General features: G+C 56.2%; 1 protein-coding gene across 1 annotated transcript; it reads right to left on the minus strand.

Annotated features, from left to right (window-relative positions):
- Nucleotides 1-18: 18 nt before the first annotated feature.
- LOC134758808 (mucin-12-like) lies at nucleotides 19-17286 on the minus strand. The gene is made up of 2 exons (XM_063708066.1): nucleotides 354-17286; nucleotides 19-78 (listed from the first exon to the last, which is right to left on the minus strand). Exons 1-2 carry the CDS (start codon nucleotides 17268-17270, stop codon nucleotides 19-21), a joined length of 16977 nt encoding a protein of 5658 aa, XP_063564136.1. The 5' UTR covers nucleotides 17271-17286.
- Between the last annotated feature and the right edge of the window lie 236 nt (nucleotides 17287-17522).

Genomic DNA, 17522 nt, shown 5'->3' on the forward strand with positions numbered 1-17522 from the left:
TGGGAGGTGGTGGATTCTTCACTGACGCCTGAGCTTGTCGTGCCGACAGGTGAGAGTGTTGTGTCCGGTGATCTGGGGCTACTGTAGAAGGTGGTAGATTTCTCACTCAGGCCTGCTGTTGTGGTACTGCCAGGTAATGCTGTTGTTTCCACTGAGCCTGAACTGATGGGTGACGTTGTAGGTTCTCCAACAAGAACTGAGGTTGCAGAGCGGGTAGGGAAGAGTGTTGTTCCAGTTGCACCTGGGCTGCTGTGGACTGTTGTTGATTCCTCACTACGGCCCAAGGTTGTGGAACTGGCAGAAAAGTGTGTTGTTGGAGTTGAGCTCGGGCGGCTGTGGTAGGTTGTGGATACTTCAACAGGGGCTGCTGTGGTGCCACGAGGTGAAGGTGTTGTGTCACTCGAGCTTGGCCAGCTCTGGAAAGTGGTAGATTCTTCCTGAAGGCCAGTGCTTGTGGAGCTGGCAGGGGTCAGTGTTGTGTGTAGCGAGCCAGTGCTGCTGTGGGTGGGTGTAGATGCCTCCACGGGGCCTGAGGTTATGGTGTCGTCAGGTAAGAGTGTGGTTTCAGTGGCGCCTGGGCTGCTGTGGAAGGTGGTAGATTGTTGACCAAGGGATGAGGCTGTGGTACTTCCAGGGGACAGTGTTGCCTCTGTTGAGCCTTGGCTGCTGTGGGAAGTCGTAGGTTCCTGACTGAGGCCTGAGGTGGTGGTGCTGTCAGGGAACGCTGTTGTGTGCGTTGAGCCTGGTTGACTGTGGGATGTGCTGGATTCTTCGCTGACGCCTGAGCTTGTTGTGGTTGCAGGTGAGAGTGTTGCATCTGGTGATCTGGGGCTAGTGTAGAAGGTGGTTGATTTCTCACTGAGGCTTGGTGTTGTGGGACTGCCGGGTAAAGTTGTTGTTTCGGTTGAGCTTGGACTGAGGCGTGAGGGTGTAGATTCTCCAACGAGGCCAGAGGTGGTGGAGCGGGCAGGTGAGAGTGTTGTTCCAGTTGAGCCTGAGCTGCTGGGAAAGGTTGTTGATTCCTCACCGAGGTCTGCGGTTGTGAGTGTGGCAGGTAACCCTGTTTGGGTGGAGACTGGGCTGCCGGGGAAGGCTGTAGATTCTTCAGTGAGGCCCGAGGTGGTGCTGTCCTCAGCGAACAGTGTTGTGTGAGTTGAGGCTGGCCGGCTGTGGAAGGTTGTAGGCTCTTCACCACGAACTGAGGTTGTGGTGCTGCGAGGGAACACTGTGGTTTCAGTTGAGCCTGGGCTGCTGCTGTAGGCGGTGGTAGATTCCTCACTGAGGCCTGGCGTGGTGGTGCTGGCAGGTGACACTGTTGAGTGAGTAGAACCTGGTTGGCTACGGGAGGTGGTGGATTCTTCACCGACGCCTAGGCTTGTCATGCTGGCAGGTGAGAGTGTTGTGGTTGGTGATCTGGGGCTGCTGTAGAAGGTGGTAGATGCCTCACTGAGGCCTGGTGTTGTGGTACTGCCAGGTAACGTTGTTATTTCAGTTGAGCCTGGACTGATGCGAGAGGTTGTAGATTCTCCACGACCTGAGGTTGTGGAGTGGGCAGGCGAGGGTGTTGTCCCACTTGCATCTGGGCTGCTGTGGAATATTGTTGATTTCTCACTGTGGCCCGAAGTTGTGGAGCTGGCAGGGAAGTGTGTTGTTGGAGTCGAGCCTGGGCTGCGGTGGTAGGTTGTAGATTCTTCAACAGGGGCTGTTGTGGTGCTAGGAGGTGAAGGCGTTGTGTGAGTTGAGGCTGGGTGGGTCTGGAAGGCGGTAGATTCTCCCTGAAGTCCAGGGCTTGTGGAGCTGGCAGGGGACAGTGTTGTGCGTGGTGAGCCAGTGCTGCTGTGGACGCGTGTAGATGCTTCAACGATGCCTGAGCTTGTGGTGCTGTCAGGGAAGAGTGTTGTGTGAGTGGAGCCTGGGCTGCTGTGGAAGGTTGTAGATTCTTGACCAAAGGATAAGGCTGTGGTACTGCCAGGGGACAGTGCTGTGTCAGTTGAACCTGGGCTGCTGTGGGAAGTTGTTGATTCCTGCCTGGGGCCTGAGGTGGTGGTGCTGGCAGGTAACGGTGTTGTATCCGTTGAGCCTGGGCTGCTGTGGGAAGTTGTAGAATCCCGACTGAGGCCTGGCGTGGTGGTGCTGTCAGGGAATGCTGTTGTGTGCGTTGAGCCTGGTCGGCTGTGGGAGGTGGTGGATCCTTCACTGACGCCTGAGCTTGTCGTGCTGGCAGGTGAGAGTGTTGTGGCTGGTGATCTGGGGCTACTGTGGAAAGTGGTAGATTTGTCACTGAGGCCTGGCGTTGTGGTACTGCCGGGTAACGCTGTCGTTTCCGTTGAGCCTGAACTGATGGGTGAGGTCGTAGATTCTCCAAGAAGAACTGAGGTTGTGGAGCGGGCAGGTAGGACTATTGTTCCCGTTGCGTCTTGGCTGCTGTGGGATGCTGTTGATTCCTCACTACGGCCTGAGGTTGTGGAGCTGTCAGGGAAGTGTGTTGTTGCAGTTGAGCCCGGGCTGCTGTGGTAGCTTGTAGGTTCTTCAACAAGGGCAGATGTGGTGCTAGGAGGTGAAGATATTGTGTGTGTTGTGCTGCTGTGGGAAGTTGTTGATTCTTCACCACGGCCTGAAGTTGTGGCGCTTTCAGGGAAGTGCGTTGTTTGAGTTGAGCCCGGGCTGCTGTGGTAGGTCGTAGATTCTTCAACGAGGCCTGAGGTTGTGGAGCGGGCAGGCGAGGGTGTTGTTGCAGTTGCAACTGGGCTGCTGTGGACTGTTGTCGATTCCTCACTACGGCCCAAGGTTGTGGAGCTGGCAGAAAAGTGGGTTGTTGGAGTTGAGCTCGGGCTGCTGTGGGAGGTTGTAGATAGCTCAACAAAGGCTGATGTGGTAGTAGGAGGTGCAGGCCTAGTGTCCTTTGAGCTTGGCCAGCTCTGGAAGGTGGTAGATTCTCCCTGACGGGTTGTAGAGCCGGCAGGGGACAGTGTTGTGTGTGGCGATCCAGTGCTGCTGTGGACGGGCGTAGATGCTTCAAGGAGGCCTGAGGTCGTGGTGTTGTCAGGTAAGAGTGTTGTTTCAGTGGAGCCTGGGCTGCTGTGGAAGGTAGTAGATTCTGGACCAAGGGATGATGCTGTGGTACTGCCAGGGGACAGTGTCGTGTCTGTGGAGCCTGGGCTGCTGTGGGAAGCTGTAGATTCCTGACTGAGGCCTGGCATGGTGGTACCGCCAGGGAATGCTGTTGTGTGCGTTGAGCCTGGTCGGCCGTGGGAGGTGGTGGATTCTTCACTGACGCCTGAGCTTGTCGTGCCGACAGGTGAGAGTGTTGTGTCCGGTGATCTGGGGCTACTGTAGAAGGTGGTAGATTTCTCACTCAGGCCTGCTGTTGTGGTACTGCCAGGTAATGCTGTTGTTTCCACTGAGCCTGAACTGATGGGTGACGTTGTAGGTTCTCCAACAAGAACTGAGGTTGCAGAGCGGGTAGGGAAGAGTGTTGTTCCAGTTGCACCTGGGCTGCTGTGGACTGTTGTTGATTCCTCACTACGGCCCAAGGTTGTGGAACTGGCAGAAAAGTGTGTTGTTGGAGTTGAGCTCGGGCGGCTGTGGTAGGTTGTGGATACTTCAACAGGGGCTGCTGTGGTGCCACGAGGTGAAGGTGTTGTGTCACTCGAGCTTGGCCAGCTCTGGAAAGTGGTAGATTCTTCCTGAAGGCCAGTGCTTGTGGAGCTGGCAGGGGTCAGTGTTGTGTGTAGCGAGCCAGTGCTGCTGTGGGTGGGTGTAGATGCCTCCACGGGGCCTGAGGTTATGGTGTCGTCAGGTAAGAGTGTGGTTTCAGTGGCGCCTGGGCTGCTGTGGAAGGTGGTAGATTGTTGACCAAGGGATGAGGCTGTGGTACTGCCAGGGGACAGTGTTGCCTCTGTTGAGCCTTGGCTGCTGTGGGAAGTCGTAGGTTCCTGACTGAGGCCTGAGGTGGTGGTGCTGTCAGGGAACGCTGTTGTGTGCGTTGAGCCTGGTTGACTGTGGGATGTGCTGGATTCTTCGCTGACGCCTGAGCTTGTTGTGGTTGCAGGTGAGAGTGTTGCATCTGGTGATCTGGGGCTAGTGTAGAAGGTGGTTGATTTCTCACTGAGGCTTGGTGTTGTGGGACTGCCGGGTAAAGTTGTTGTTTTGGTTGAGCTTGGACTGAGGCGTGAGGGTGTAGATTCTCCAACGAGGCCAGAGGTGGTGGAGCGGGCAGGTGAGAGTGTTGTTCCAGTTGAGCCTGAGCTGCTGGGAAAGGTTGTTGATTCCTCACCGAGGTCTGCGGTTGTGAGTGTGGCAGGTAACCCTGTTTGGGTGGAGACTGGGCTGCCGGGGAAGGCTGTAGATTCTTCAGTGAGGCCCGAGGTGGTGCTGTCCTCAGCGAACAGTGTTGTGTGAGTTGAGGCTGGCCGGCGGTGGAAGGTTGTAGGCTCTTCACCACGAACTGAGGTTGTGGTGCTGCGAGGGAACACTGTGGTTTCAGTTGAGCCTGGGCTGCTGCTGTAGGCGGTGGTAGATTCCTCACTGAGGCCTGGCGTGGTGGTGCTGGCAGGTGACACTGTTGAGTGAGTAGAACCTGGTTGGCTACGGGAGGTGGTGGATTCTTCACCGACGCCTAGGCTTGTCATGCTGGCAGGTGAGAGTGTTGTGGTTGGTGATCTGGGGCTGCTGTAGAAGGTGGTAGATGCCTCACTGAGGCCTGGTGTTGTGGTACTGCCAGGTAACGTTGTTATTTCAGTTGAGCCTGGACTGATGCGAGAGGTTGTAGATTCTCCACGACCTGAGGTTGTGGAGTGGGCAGGCGAGGGTGTTGTCCCACTTGCATCTGGGCTGCTGTGGAATATTGTTGATTTCTCACTGTGGCCCGAAGTTGTGGAGCTGGCAGGGAAGTGTGTTGTTGGAGTCGAGCCTGGGCTGCAGTGGTAGGTTGTAGATTCTTCAACAGGGGCTGTTGTGGTGCTAGGAGGTGAAGGCGTTGTGTGAGTTGAGGCTGGGTGGGTCTGGAAGGCGGTAGATTCTCCCTGAAGTCCAGGGCTTGTGGAGCTGGCAGGGGACAGTGTTGTGCGTGGTGAGCCAGTGCTGCTGTGGACGCGTGTAGATGCTTCAACGATGCCTGAGCTTGTGGTGCTGTCAGGGAAGAGTGTTGTGTGAGTGGAGCCTGGGCTGCTGTGGAAGGTTGTAGATTCTTGACCAAAGGATAAGGCTGTGGTACTGCCAGGGGACAGTGCTGTGTCAGTTGAACCTGGGCTGCTGTGGGAAGTTGTTGATTCCTGCCTGGGGCCTGAGGTGGTGGTGCTGGCAGGTAACGGTGTTGTATCCGTTGAGCCTGGGCTGCTGTGGGAAGTTGTAGAATCCCGACTGAGGCCTGGCGTGGTGGTGCTGTCAGGGAATGCTGTTGTGTGCGTTGAGCCTGGTCGGCTGTGGGAGGTGGTGGATCCTTCACTGACGCCTGAGCTTGTCGTGCTGGCAGGTGAGAGTGTTGTGGCTGGTGATCTGGGGCTACTGTGGAAAGTGGTAGATTTGTCACTGAGGCCTGGCGTTGTGGTACTGCCGGGTAACGCTGTCGTTTCCGTTGAGCCTGAACTGATGGGTGAGGTCGTAGATTCTCCAAGAAGAACTGAGGTTGTGGAGCGGGCAGGTAGGACTATTGTTCCCGTTGCGTCTTGGCTGCTGTGGGATGCTGTTGATTCCTCACTACGGCCTGAGGTTGTGGAGCTGTCAGGGAAGTGTGTTGTTGCAGTTGAGCCCGGGCTGCTGTGGTAGCTTGTAGGTTCTTCAACAAGGGCAGATGTGGTGCTAGGAGGTGAAGATATTGTGTGTGTTGTGCTGCTGTGGGAAGTTGTTGATTCTTCACCACGGCCTGAAGTTGTGGCGCTTTCAGGGAAGTGCGTTGTTTGAGTTGAGCCCGGGCTGCTGTGGTAGGTCGTAGATTCTTCAACGAGGCCTGAGGTTGTGGAGCGGGCAGGCGAGGGTGTTGTTGCAGTTGCAACTGGGCTGCTGTGCACTGTTGTCGATTCCTCACTACGGCCCAAGGTTGTGGAGCTGGCAGAAAAGTGGGTTGTTGGAGTTGAGCTTGGGCTGCTGTGGGAGGTTGTAGATAGCTCAACAAAGGCTGATGTGGTAGTAGGAGGTGCAGGCCTAGTGTCCTTTGAGCTTGGCCAGCTCTGGAAGGTGGTAGATTCTCCCTGACGGGTTGTAGAGCCGGCAGGGGACAGTGTTGTGTGTGGCGATCCAGTGCTGCTGTGGACGGGCGTAGATGCTTCAAGGAGGCCTGAGGTCGTGGTGTTGTCAGGTAAGAGTGTTGTTTCAGTGGAGCCTGGGCTGCTGTGGAAGGTAGTAGATTCTGGACCAAGGGATGATGCTGTGGTACTGCCAGGGGACAGTGTCGTGTCTGTGGAGCCTGGGCTGCTGTGGGAAGCTGTAGATTCCTGACTGAGGCCTGGCATGGTGGTACCGCCAGGGAATGCTGTTGTGTGCGTTGAGCCTGGTTGGCCGTGGGAGGTGGTGGATTCTTCACTGACGCCTGAGCTTGTCGTGCCGACAGGTGAGAGTGTTGTGTCCGGTGATCTGGGGCTACTGTAGAAGGTGGTAGATTTCTCACTCAGGCCTGCTGTTGTGGTACTGCCAGGTAATGCTGTTGTTTCCACTGAGCCTGAACTGATGGGTGACGTTGTAGGTTCTCCAACAAGAACTGAGGTTGCAGAGCGGGTAGGGAAGAGTGTTGTTCCAGTTGCACCTGGGCTGCTGTGGACTGTTGTTGATTCCTCACTACGGCCCAAGGTTGTGGAACTGGCAGAAAAGTGTGTTGTTGGAGTTGAGCTCGGGCGGCTGTGGTAGGTTGTGGATACTTCAACAGGGGCTGCTGTGGTGCCACGAGGTGAAGGTGTTGTGTCACTCAAGCTTGGCCAGCTCTGGAAAGTGGTAGATTCTTCCTGAAGGCCAGTGCTTGTGGAGCTGGCAGGGGTCAGTGTTGTGTGTAGCGAGCCAGTGCTGCTGTGGGTGGGTGTAGATGCCTCCACGGGGCCTGAGGTTATGGTGTCGTCAGGTAAGAGTGTGGTTTCAGTGGCGCCTGGGCTGCTGTGGAAGGTGGTAGATTGTTGACCAAGGGATGAGGCTGTGGTACTGCCAGGGGACAGTGTTGCCTCTGTTGAGCCTTGGCTGCTGTGGGAAGTCGTAGGTTCCTGACTGAGGCCTGAGGTGGTGGTGCTGTCAGGGAACGCTGTTGTGTGCGTTGAGCCTGGTTGACTGTGGGATGTGCTGGATTCTTCGCTGACGCCTGAGCTTGTTGTGGTTGCAGGTGAGAGTGTTGCATCTGGTGATCTGGGGCTAGTGTAGAAGGTGGTTGATTTCTCACTGAGGCTTGGTGTTGTGGGACTGCCGGGTAAAGTTGTTGTTTCGGTTGAGCTTGGACTGAGGCGTGAGGGTGTAGATTCTCCAACGAGGCCAGAGGTGGTGGAGCGGGCAGGTGAGAGTGTTGTTCCAGTTGAGCCTGAGCTGCTGGGAAAGGTTGTTGATTCCTCACCGAGGTCTGCGGTTGTGAGTGTGGCAGGTAACCCTGTTTGGGTGGAGACTGGGCTGCCGGGGAAGGCTGTAGATTCTTCAGTGAGGCCCGAGGTGGTGCTGTCCTCAGCGAACAGTGTTGTGTGAGTTGAGGCTGGCCGGCTGTGGAAGGTTGTAGGCTCTTCACCACGAACTGAGGTTGTGGTGCTGCGAGGGAACACTGTGGTTTCAGTTGAGCCTGGGCTGCTGCTGTAGGCGGTGGTAGATTCCTCACTGAGGCCTGGCGTGGTGGTGCTGGCAGGTGACACTGTTGAGTGAGTAGAACCTGGTTGGCTACGGGAGGTGGTGGATTCTTCACCGACGCCTAGGCTTGTCATGCTGGCAGGTGAGAGTGTTGTGGTTGGTGATCTGGGGCTGCTGTAGAAGGTGGTAGATGCCTCACTGAGGCCTGGTGTTGTGGTACTGCCAGGTAACGTTGTTATTTCAGTTGAGCCTGGACTGATGCGAGAGGTTGTAGATTCTCCACGACCTGAGGTTGTGGAGTGGGCAGGCGAGGGTGTTGTCCCACTTGCATCTGGGCTGCTGTGGAATATTGTTGATTTCTCACTGTGGCCCGAAGTTGTGGAGCTGGCAGGGAAGTGTGTTGTTGGAGTCGAGCCTGGGCTGCGGTGGTAGGTTGTAGATTCTTCAACAGGGGCTGTTGTGGTGCTAGGAGGTGAAGGCGTTGTGTGAGTTGAGGCTGGGTGGGTCTGGAAGGCGGTAGATTCTCCCTGAAGTCCAGGGCTTGTGGAGCTGGCAGGGGACAGTGTTGTGCGTGGTGAGCCAGTGCTGCTGTGGACGCGTGTAGATGCTTCAACGATGCCTGAGCTTGTGGTGCTGTCAGGGAAGAGTGTTGTGTGAGTGGAGCCTGGGCTGCTGTGGAAGGTTGTAGATTCTTGACCAAAGGATAAGGCTGTGGTACTGCCAGGGGACAGTGCTGTGTCAGTTGAACCTGGGCTGCTGTGGGAAGTTGTTGATTCCTGCCTGGGGCCTGAGGTGGTGGTGCTGGCAGGTAACGGTGTTGTATCCGTTGAGCCTGGGCTGCTGTGGGAAGTTGTAGAATCCCGACTGAGGCCTGGCGTGGTGGTGCTGTCAGGGAATGCTGTTGTGTGCGTTGAGCCTGGTCGGCTGTGGGAGGTGGTGGATTCTTCACTGACGCCTGAGCTTGTCGTGCTGGCAGGTGAGAGTGTTGTGGCTGGTGATCTGGGGCTACTGTGGAAAGTGGTAGATTTGTCACTGAGGCCTGGCGTTGTGGTACTGCCGGGTAACGCTGTCGTTTCCGTTGAGCCTGAACTGATGGGTGAGGTCGTAGATTCTCCAAGAAGAACTGAGGTTGTGGAGCGGGCAGGTAGGACTATTGTTCCCGTTGCGTCTTGGCTGCTGTGGGATGCTGTTGATTCCTCACTACGGCCTGAGGTTGTGGAGCTGTCAGGGAAGTGTGTTGTTGCAGTTGAGCCCGGGCTGCTGTGGTAGCTTGTAGGTTCTTCAACAAGGGCAGATGTGGTGCTAGGAGGTGAAGATATTGTGTGTGTTGTGCTGCTGTGGGAAGTTGTTGATTCTTCACCACGACCTGAAGTTGTGGCGCTTTCAGGGAAGTGCGTTGTTTGAGTTGAGCCCGGGCTGCTGTGGTAGGTCGTAGATTCTTCAACGAGGCCTGAGGTTGTGGAGCGGGCAGGCGAGGGTGTTGTTGCAGTTGCAACTGGGCTGCTGTGGACTGTTGTCGATTCCTCACTACGGCCCAAGGTTGTGGAGCTGGCAGAAAAGTGGGTTGTTGGAGTTGAGCTCGGGCTGCTGTGGGAGGTTGTAGATAGCTCAACAAAGGCTGATGTGGTAGTAGGAGGTGCAGGCCTAGTGTCCTTTGAGCTTGGCCAGCTCTGGAAGGTGGTAGATTCTCCCTGACGGGTTGTAGAGCCGGCAGGGGACAGTGTTGTGTGTGGCGATCCAGTGCTGCTGTGGACGGGCGTAGATGCTTCAAGGAGGCCTGAGGTCGTGGTGTTGTCAGGTAAGAGTGTTGTTTCAGTGGAGCCTGGGCTGCTGTGGAAGGTAGTAGATTCTGGACCAAGGGATGATGCTGTGGTACTGCCAGGGGACAGTGTCGTGTCTGTGGAGCCTGGGCTGCTGTGGGAAGCTGTAGATTCCTGACTGAGGCCTGGCATGGTGGTACCGCCAGGGAATGCTGTTGTGTGCGTTGAGCCTGGTCGGCCGTGGGAGGTGGTGGATTCTTCACTGACGCCTGAGCTTGTCGTGCCGACAGGTGAGAGTGTTGTGTCCGGTGATCTGGGGCTACTGTAGAAGGTGGTAGATTTCTCACTCAGGCCTGCTGTTGTGGTACTGCCAGGTAATGCTGTTGTTTCCACTGAGCCTGAACTGATGGGTGACATTGTAGGTTCTCCAACAAGAACTGAGGTTGCAGAGCGGGTAGGGAAGAGTGTTGTTCCAGTTGCACCTGGGCTGCTGTGGACTGTTGTTGATTCCTCACTACGGCCCAAGGTTGTGGAACTGGCAGAAAAGTGTGTTGTTGGAGTTGAGCTCGGGCGGCTGTGGTAGGTTGTGGATACTTCAACAGGGGCTGCTGTGGTGCCACGAGGTGAAGGTGTTGTGTCACTCGAGCTTGGCCAGCTCTGGAAAGTGGTAGATTCTTCCTGAAGGCCAGTGCTTGTGGAGCTGGCAGGGGTCAGTGTTGTGTGTAGCGAGCCAGTGCTGCTGTGGGTGGGTGTAGATGCCTCCACGGGGCCTGAGGTTATGGTGTCGTCAGGTAAGAGTGTGGTTTCAGTGGCGCCTGGGCTGCTGTGGAAGGTGGTAGATTGTTGACCAAGGGATGAGGCTGTGGTACTTCCAGGGGACAGTGTTGCCTCTGTTGAGCCTTGGCTGCTGTGGGAAGTCGTAGGTTCCTGACTGAGGCCTGAGGTGGTGGTGCTGTCAGGGAACACTGTTGTGTGCGTTGAGCCTGGTTGACTGTGGGATGTGCTGGATTCTTCGCTGACGCCTGAGCTTGTTGTGGTTGCAGGTGAGAGTGTTGCATCTGGTGATCTGGGGCTAGTGTAGAAGGTGGTTGATTTCTCACTGAGGCTTGGTGTTGTGGGACTGCCGGGTAAAGTTGTTGTTTCGGTTGAGCTTGGACTGAGGCGTGAGGGTGTAGATTCTCCAACGAGGCCAGAGGTGGTGGAGCGGGCAGGTGAGAGTGTTGTTCCAGTTGAGCCTGAGCTGCTGGGAAAGGTTGTTGATTCCTCACCGAGGTCTGCGGTTGTGAGTGTGGCAGGTAACCCTGTTTGGGTGGAGACTGGGCTGCCGGGGAAGGCTGTAGATTCTTCAGTGAGGCCCGAGGTGGTGCTGTCCTCAGCGAACAGTGTTGTGTGAGTTGAGGCTGGCCGGCTGTGGAAGGTTGTAGGCTCTTCACCACGAACTGAGGTTGTGGTGCTGCGAGGGAACACTGTGGTTTCAGTTGAGCCTGGGCTGCTGCTGTAGGCGGTGGTAGATTCCTCACTGAGGCCTGGCGTGGTGGTGCTGGCAGGTGACACTGTTGAGTGAGTAGAACCTGGTTGGCTACGGGAGGTGGTGGATTCTTCACCGACGCCTAGGCTTGTCATGCTAGCAGGTGAGAGTGTTGTGGTTGGTGATCTGGGGCTGCTGTAGAAGGTGGTAGATGCCTCACTGAGGCCTGGTGTTGTGGTACTGCCAGGTAACGTTGTTATTTCAGTTGAGCCTGGACTGATGCGAGAGGTTGTAGATTCTCCACGACCTGAGGTTGTGGAGTGGGCAGGCGAGGGTGTTGTCCCACTTGCATCTGGGCTGCTGTGGAATATTGTTGATTTCTCACTGTGGCCCGAAGTTGTGGAGCTGGCAGGGAAGTGTGTTGTTGGAGTCGAGCCTGGGCTGCGGTGGTAGGTTGTAGATTCTTCAACAGGGGCTGTTGTGGTGCTAGGAGGTGAAGGCGTTGTGTGAGTTGAGGCTGGGTGGGTCTGGAAGGCGGTAGATTCTCCCTGAAGTCCAGGGCTTGTGGAGCTGGCAGGGGACAGTGTTGTGCGTGGTGAGCCAGTGCTGCTGTGGACGCGTGTAGATGCTTCAACGATGCCTGAGCTTGTGGTGCTGTCAGGGAAGAGTGTTGTGTGAGTGGAGCCTGGGCTGCTGTGGAAGGTTGTAGATTCTTGACCAAAGGATAAGGCTGTGGTACTGCCAGGGGACAGTGCTGTGTCAGTTGAACCTGGGCTGCTGTGGGAAGTTGTTGATTCCTGCCTGGGGCCTGAGGTGGTGGTGCTGGCAGGTAACGGTGTTGTATCCGTTGAGCCTGGGCTGCTGTGGGAAGTTGTAGAATCCCGACTGAGGCCTGGCGTGGTGGTGCTGTCAGGGAATGCTGTTGTGTGCGTTGAGCCTGGTCGGCTGTGGGAGGTGGTGGATTCTTCACTGACGCCTGAGCTTGTCGTGCTGGCAGGTGAGAGTGTTGTGGCTGGTGATCTGGGGCTACTGTGGAAAGTGGTAGATTTGTCACTGAGGCCTGGCGTTGTGGTACTGCCGGGTAACGCTGTCGTTTCCGTTGAGCCTGAACTGATGGGTGAGGTCGTAGATTCTCCAAGAAGAACTGAGGTTGTGGAGCGGGCAGGTAGGACTATTGTTCCCGTTGCGTCTTGGCTGCTGTGGGATGCTGTTGATTCCTCACTACGGCCTGAGGTTGTGGAGCTGTCAGGGAAGTGTGTTGTTGCAGTTGAGCCCGGGCTGCTGTGGTAGCTTGTAGGTTCTTCAACAAGGGCAGATGTGGTGCTAGGAGGTGAAGATATTGTGTGTGTTGTGCTGCTGTGGGAAGTTGTTGATTCTTCACCACGGCCTGAAGTTGTGGCGCTTTCAGGGAAGTGCGTTGTTTGAGTTGAGCCCGGGCTGCTGTGGTAGGTCGTAGATTCTTCAACGAGGCCTGAGGTTGTGGAGCGGGCAGGCGAGGGTGTTGTTGCAGTTGCAACTGGGCTGCTGTGGACTGTTGTCGATTCCTCACTACGGCCCAAGGTTGTGGAGCTGGCAGAAAAGTGGGTTGTTGGAGTTGAGCTCGGGCTGCTGTGGGAGGTTGTAGATAGCTCAACAAAGGCTGATGTGGTAGTAGGAGGTGCAGGCCTAGTGTCCTTTGAGCTTGGCCAGCTCTGGAAGGTGGTAGATTCTCCCTGACGGGTTGTAGAGCCGGCAGGGGACAGTGTTGTGTGTGGCGATCCAGTGCTGCTGTGGACGGGCGTAGATGCTTCAAGGAGGCCTGAGGTCGTGGTGTTGTCAGGTAAGAGTGTTGTTTCAGTGGAGCCTGGGCTGCTGTGGAAGGTAGTAGATTCTGGACCAAGGGATGATGCTGTGGTACTGCCAGGGGACAGTGTCGTGTCTGTGGAGCCTGGGCTGCTGTGGGAAGCTGTAGATTCCTGACTGAGGCCTGGCATGGTGGTACCGCCAGGGAATGCTGTTGTGTGCGTTGAGCCTGGTCGGCCGTGGGAGGTGGTGGATTCTTCACTGACGCCTGAGCTTGTCGTGCCGACAGGTGAGAGTGTTGTGTCCGGTGATCTGGGGCTACTGTAGAAGGTGGTAGATTTCTCACTCAGGCCTGCTGTTGTGGTACTGCCAGGTAATGCTGTTGTTTCCACTGAGCCTGAACTGATGGGTGACGTTGTAGGTTCTCCAACAAGAACTGAGGTTGCAGAGCGGGTAGGGAAGAGTGTTGTTCCAGTTGCACCTGGGCTGCTGTGGACTGTTGTTGATTCCTCACTACGGCCCAAGGTTGTGGAACTGGCAGAAAAGTGTGTTGTTGGAGTTGAGCTCGGGCGGCTGTGGTAGGTTGTGGATACTTCAACAGGGGCTGCTGTGGTGCCGCGAGGTGAAGGTGTTGTGTCACTCGAGCTTGGCCAGCTCTGGAAAGTGGTAGATTCTTCCTGAAGGCCAGTGCTTGTGGAGCTGGCAGGGGTCAGTGTTGTGTGTAGCGAGCCAGTGCTGCTGTGGGTGGGTGTAGATGCCTCCACGGGGCCTGAGGTTATGGTGTCGTCAGGTAAGAGTGTGGTTTCAGTGGCGCCTGGGCTGCTGTGGAAGGTGGTAGATTGTTGACCAAGGGATGAGGCTGTGGTACTGCCAGGGGACAGTGTTGCCTCTGTTGAGCCTTGGCTGCTGTGGGAAGTCGTAGGTTCCTGACTGAGGCCTGAGGTGGTGGTGCTGTCAGGGAACGCTGTTGTGTGCGTTGAGCCTGGTTGACTGTGGGATGTGCTGGATTCTTCGCTGACGCCTGAGCTTGTTGTGGTTGCAGGTGAGAGTGTTGCATCTGGTGATCTGGGGCTAGTGTAGAAGGTGGTTGATTTCTCACTGAGGCTTGGTGTTGTGGGACTGCCGGGTAAAGTTGTTGTTTCGGTTGAGCTTGGACTGAGGCGTGAGGGTGTAGATTCTCCAACGAGGCCAGAGGTGGTGGAGCGGGCAGGTGAGAGTGTTGTTCCAGTTGAGCCTGAGCTGCTGGGAAAGGTTGTTGATTCCTCACCGAGGTCTGCGGTTGTGAGTGTGGCAGGTAACCCTGTTTGGGTGGAGACTGGGCTGCCGGGGAAGGCTGTAGATTCTTCAGTGAGGCCCGAGGTGGTGCTGTCCTCAGCGAACAGTGTTGTGTGAGTTGAGGCTGGCCGGCTGTGGAAGGTTGTAGGCTCTTCACCACGAACTGAGGTTGTGGTGCTGCGAGGGAACACTGTGGTTTCAGTTGAGCCTGGGCTGCTGCTGTAGGCGGTGGTAGATTCCTCACTGAGGCCTGGCGTGGTGGTGCTGGCAGGTGACACTGTTGAGTGAGTAGAACCTGGTTGGCTACGGGAGGTGGTGGATTCTTCACCGACGCCTAGGCTTGTCATGCTGGCAGGTGAGAGTGTTGTGGTTGGTGATCTGGGGCTGCTGTAGAAGGTGGTAGATGCCTCACTGAGGCCTGGTGTTGTGGTACTGCCAGGTAACGTTGTTATTTCAGTTGAGCCTGGACTGATGCGAGAGGTTGTAGATTCTCCACGACCTGAGGTTGTGGAGTGGGCAGGCGAGGGTGTTGTCCCACTTGCATCTGGGCTGCTGTGGAATATTGTTGATTTCTCACTGTGGCCCGAAGTTGTGGAGCTGGCAGGGAAGTGTGTTGTTGGAGTCGAGCCTGGGCTGCGGTGGTAGGTTGTAGATTCTTCAACAGGGGCTGTTGTGGTGCTAGGAGGTGAAGGCGTTGTGTGAGTTGAGGCTGGGTGGGTCTGGAAGGCGGTAGATTCTCCCTGAAGTCCAGGGCTTGTGGAGCTGGCAGGGGACAGTGTTGTGCGTGGTGAGCCAGTGCTGCTGTGGACGCGTGTAGATGCTTCAACGATGCCTGAGCTTGTGGTGCTGTCAGGGAAGAGTGTTGTGTGAGTGGAGCCTGGGCTGCTGTGGAAGGTTGTAGATTCTTGACCAAAGGATAAGGCTGTGGTACTGCCAGGGGACAGTGCTGTGTCAGTTGAACCTGGGCTGCTGTGGGAAGTTGTTGATTCCTGCCTGGGGCCTGAGGTGGTGGTGCTGGCAGGTAACGGTGTTGTATCCGTTGAGCCTGGGCTGCTGTGGGAAGTTGTAGAATCCCGACTGAGGCCTGGCGTGGTGGTGCTGTCAGGGAATGCTGTTGTGTGCGTTGAGCCTGGTCGGCTGTGGGAGGTGGTGGATTCTTCACTGACGCCTGAGCTTGTCGTGCTGGCAGGTGAGAGTGTTGTGGCTGGTGATCTGGGGCTACTGTGGAAAGTGGTAGATTTGTCACTGAGGCCTGGCGTTGTGGTACTGCCGGGTAACGCTGTCGTTTCCGTTGAGCCTGAACTGATGGGTGAGGTCGTAGATTCTCCAAGAAGAACTGAGGTTGTGGAGCGGGCAGGTAGGACTATTGTTCCCGTTGCGTCTTGGCTGCTGTGGGATGCTGTTGATTCCTCACTACGGCCTGAGGTTGTGGAGCTGTCAGGGAAGTGTGTTGTTGCAGTTGAGCCCGGGCTGCTGTGGTAGCTTGTAGGTTCTTCAACAAGGGCAGATGTGGTGCTAGGAGGTGAAGATATTGTGTGTGTTGTGCTGCTGTGGGAAGTTGTTGATTCTTCACCACGACCTGAAGTTGTGGCGCTTTCAGGGAAGTGCGTTGTTTGAGTTGAGCCCGGGCTGCTGTGGTAGGTCGTAGATTCTTCAACGAGGCCTGAGGTTGTGGAGCGGGCAGGCGAGGGTGTTGTTGCAGTTGCAACTGGGCTGCTGTGGACTGTTGTCGATTCCTCACTACGGCCCAAGGTTGTGGAGCTGGCAGAAAAGTGGGTTGTTGGAGTTGAGCTCGGGCTGCTGTGGGAGGTTGTAGATAGCTCAACAAAGGCTGATGTGGTAGTAGGAGGTGCAGGCCTAGTGTCCTTTGAGCTTGGCCAGCTCTGGAAGGTGGTAGATTCTCCCTGACGGGTTGTAGAGCCGGCAGGGGACAGTGTTGTGTGTGGCGATCCAGTGCTGCTGTGGACGGGCGTAGATGCTTCAAGGAGGCCTGAGGTCGTGGTGTTGTCAGGTAAGAGTGTTGTTTCAGTGGAGCCTGGGCTGCTGTGGAAGGTAGTAGATTCTGGACCAAGGGATGATGCTGTGGTACTGCCAGGGGACAGTGTCGTGTCTGTGGAGCCTGGGCTGCTGTGGGAAGCTGTAGATTCCTGACTGAGGCCTGGCATGGTGGTACCGCCAGGGAATGCTGTTGTGTGCGTTGAGCCTGGTCGGCCGTGGGAGGTGGTGGATTCTTCACTGACGCCTGAGCTTGTCGTGCTGGCAGGTGAGAGTGTTGTGGCTGGTGATCTGGGGCTACTGTGGAAAGTGGTAGATTTGTCACTGAGGCCTGGCGTTGTGGTACTGCCGGGTAACGCTGTCGTTTCCGTTGAGCCTGAACTGATGGGTGAGGTCGTAGATTCTCCAAGAAGAACTGAGGTTGTGGAGCGGGCAGGTAGGACTATTGTTCCCGTTGCGTCTTGGCTGCTGTGGGATGCTGTTGATTCCTCACTACGGCCTGAGGTTGTGGAGCTGTCAGGGAAGTGTGTTGTTGCAGTTGAGCCCGGGCTGCTGTGGTAGCTTGTAGGTTCTTCAACAAGGGCAGATGTGGTGCTAGGAGGTGAAGATATTGTGTGTGTTGTGCTGCTGTGGGAAGTTGTTGATTCTTCACCACGGCCTGAAGTTGTGGCGCTTTCAGGGAAGTGCGTTGTTTGAGTTGAGCCCGGGCTGCTGTGGTAGGTCGTAGATTCTTCAACGAGGCCTGAGGTTGTGGAGCGGGCAGGCGAGGGTGTTGTTGCAGTTGCAACTGGGCTGCTGTGGACTGTTGTCGATTCCTCACTACGGCCCAAGGTTGTGGAGCTGGCAGAAAAGTGGGTTGTTGGAGTTGAGCTCGGGCTGCTGTGGGAGGTTGTAGATAGCTCAACAAAGGCTGATGTGGTAGTAGGAGGTGCAGGCCTAGTGTCCTTTGAGCTTGGCCAGCTCTGGAAGGTGGTAGATTCTCCCTGACGGGTTGTAGAGCCGGCAGGGGACAGTGTTGTGTGTGGCGATCCAGTGCTGCTGTGGACGGGCGTAGATGCTTCAAGGAGGCCTGAGGTCGTGGTGTTGTCAGGTAAGAGTGTTGTTTCAGTGGAGCCTGGGCTGCTGTGGAAGGTAGTAGATTCTGGACCAAGGGATGATGCTGTGGTACTGCCAGGGGACAGTGTCGTGTCTGTGGAGCCTGGGCTGCTGTGGGAAGCTGTAGATTCCTGACTGAGGCCTGGCATGGTGGTACCGCCAGGGAATGCTGTTGTGTGCGTTGAGCCTGGTCGGCCGTGGGAGGTGGTGGATTCTTCACTGACGCCTGAGCTTGTCGTGCCGACAGGTGAGAGTGTTGTGTCCGGTGATCTGGGGCTACTGTAGAAGGTGGTAGATTTCTCACTCAGGCCTGCTGTTGTGGTACTGCCAGGTAATGCTGTTGTTTCCACTGAGCCTGAACTGATGGGTGACATTGTAGGTTCTCCAACAAGAACTGAGGT

Source organism: Gorilla gorilla, chromosome 6 (genome assembly GCF_029281585.2).
Source record: "Gorilla gorilla gorilla isolate KB3781 chromosome 6, NHGRI_mGorGor1-v2.1_pri, whole genome shotgun sequence".
Lineage (NCBI taxonomy): Eukaryota > Metazoa > Chordata > Mammalia > Primates > Hominidae > Gorilla > Gorilla gorilla.

What these genes read in the sequence shown, in the direction of transcription:
- LOC134758808 (XM_063708066.1), bottom strand. Translation starts at nt 17,270, where the DNA reads ATGCCAGGCCTCAGTCAGGAATCTACAGCTTCCCACAGCAGCCCAGGC. An exon ending in CCACAGCAGCCCCTGTTGAA is followed by an intron (nt 79 to 353) that starts GTATCCACAACC and finishes CTTCTACAGTAG; the next exon opens with CCCCAGATCACCGGACACAA.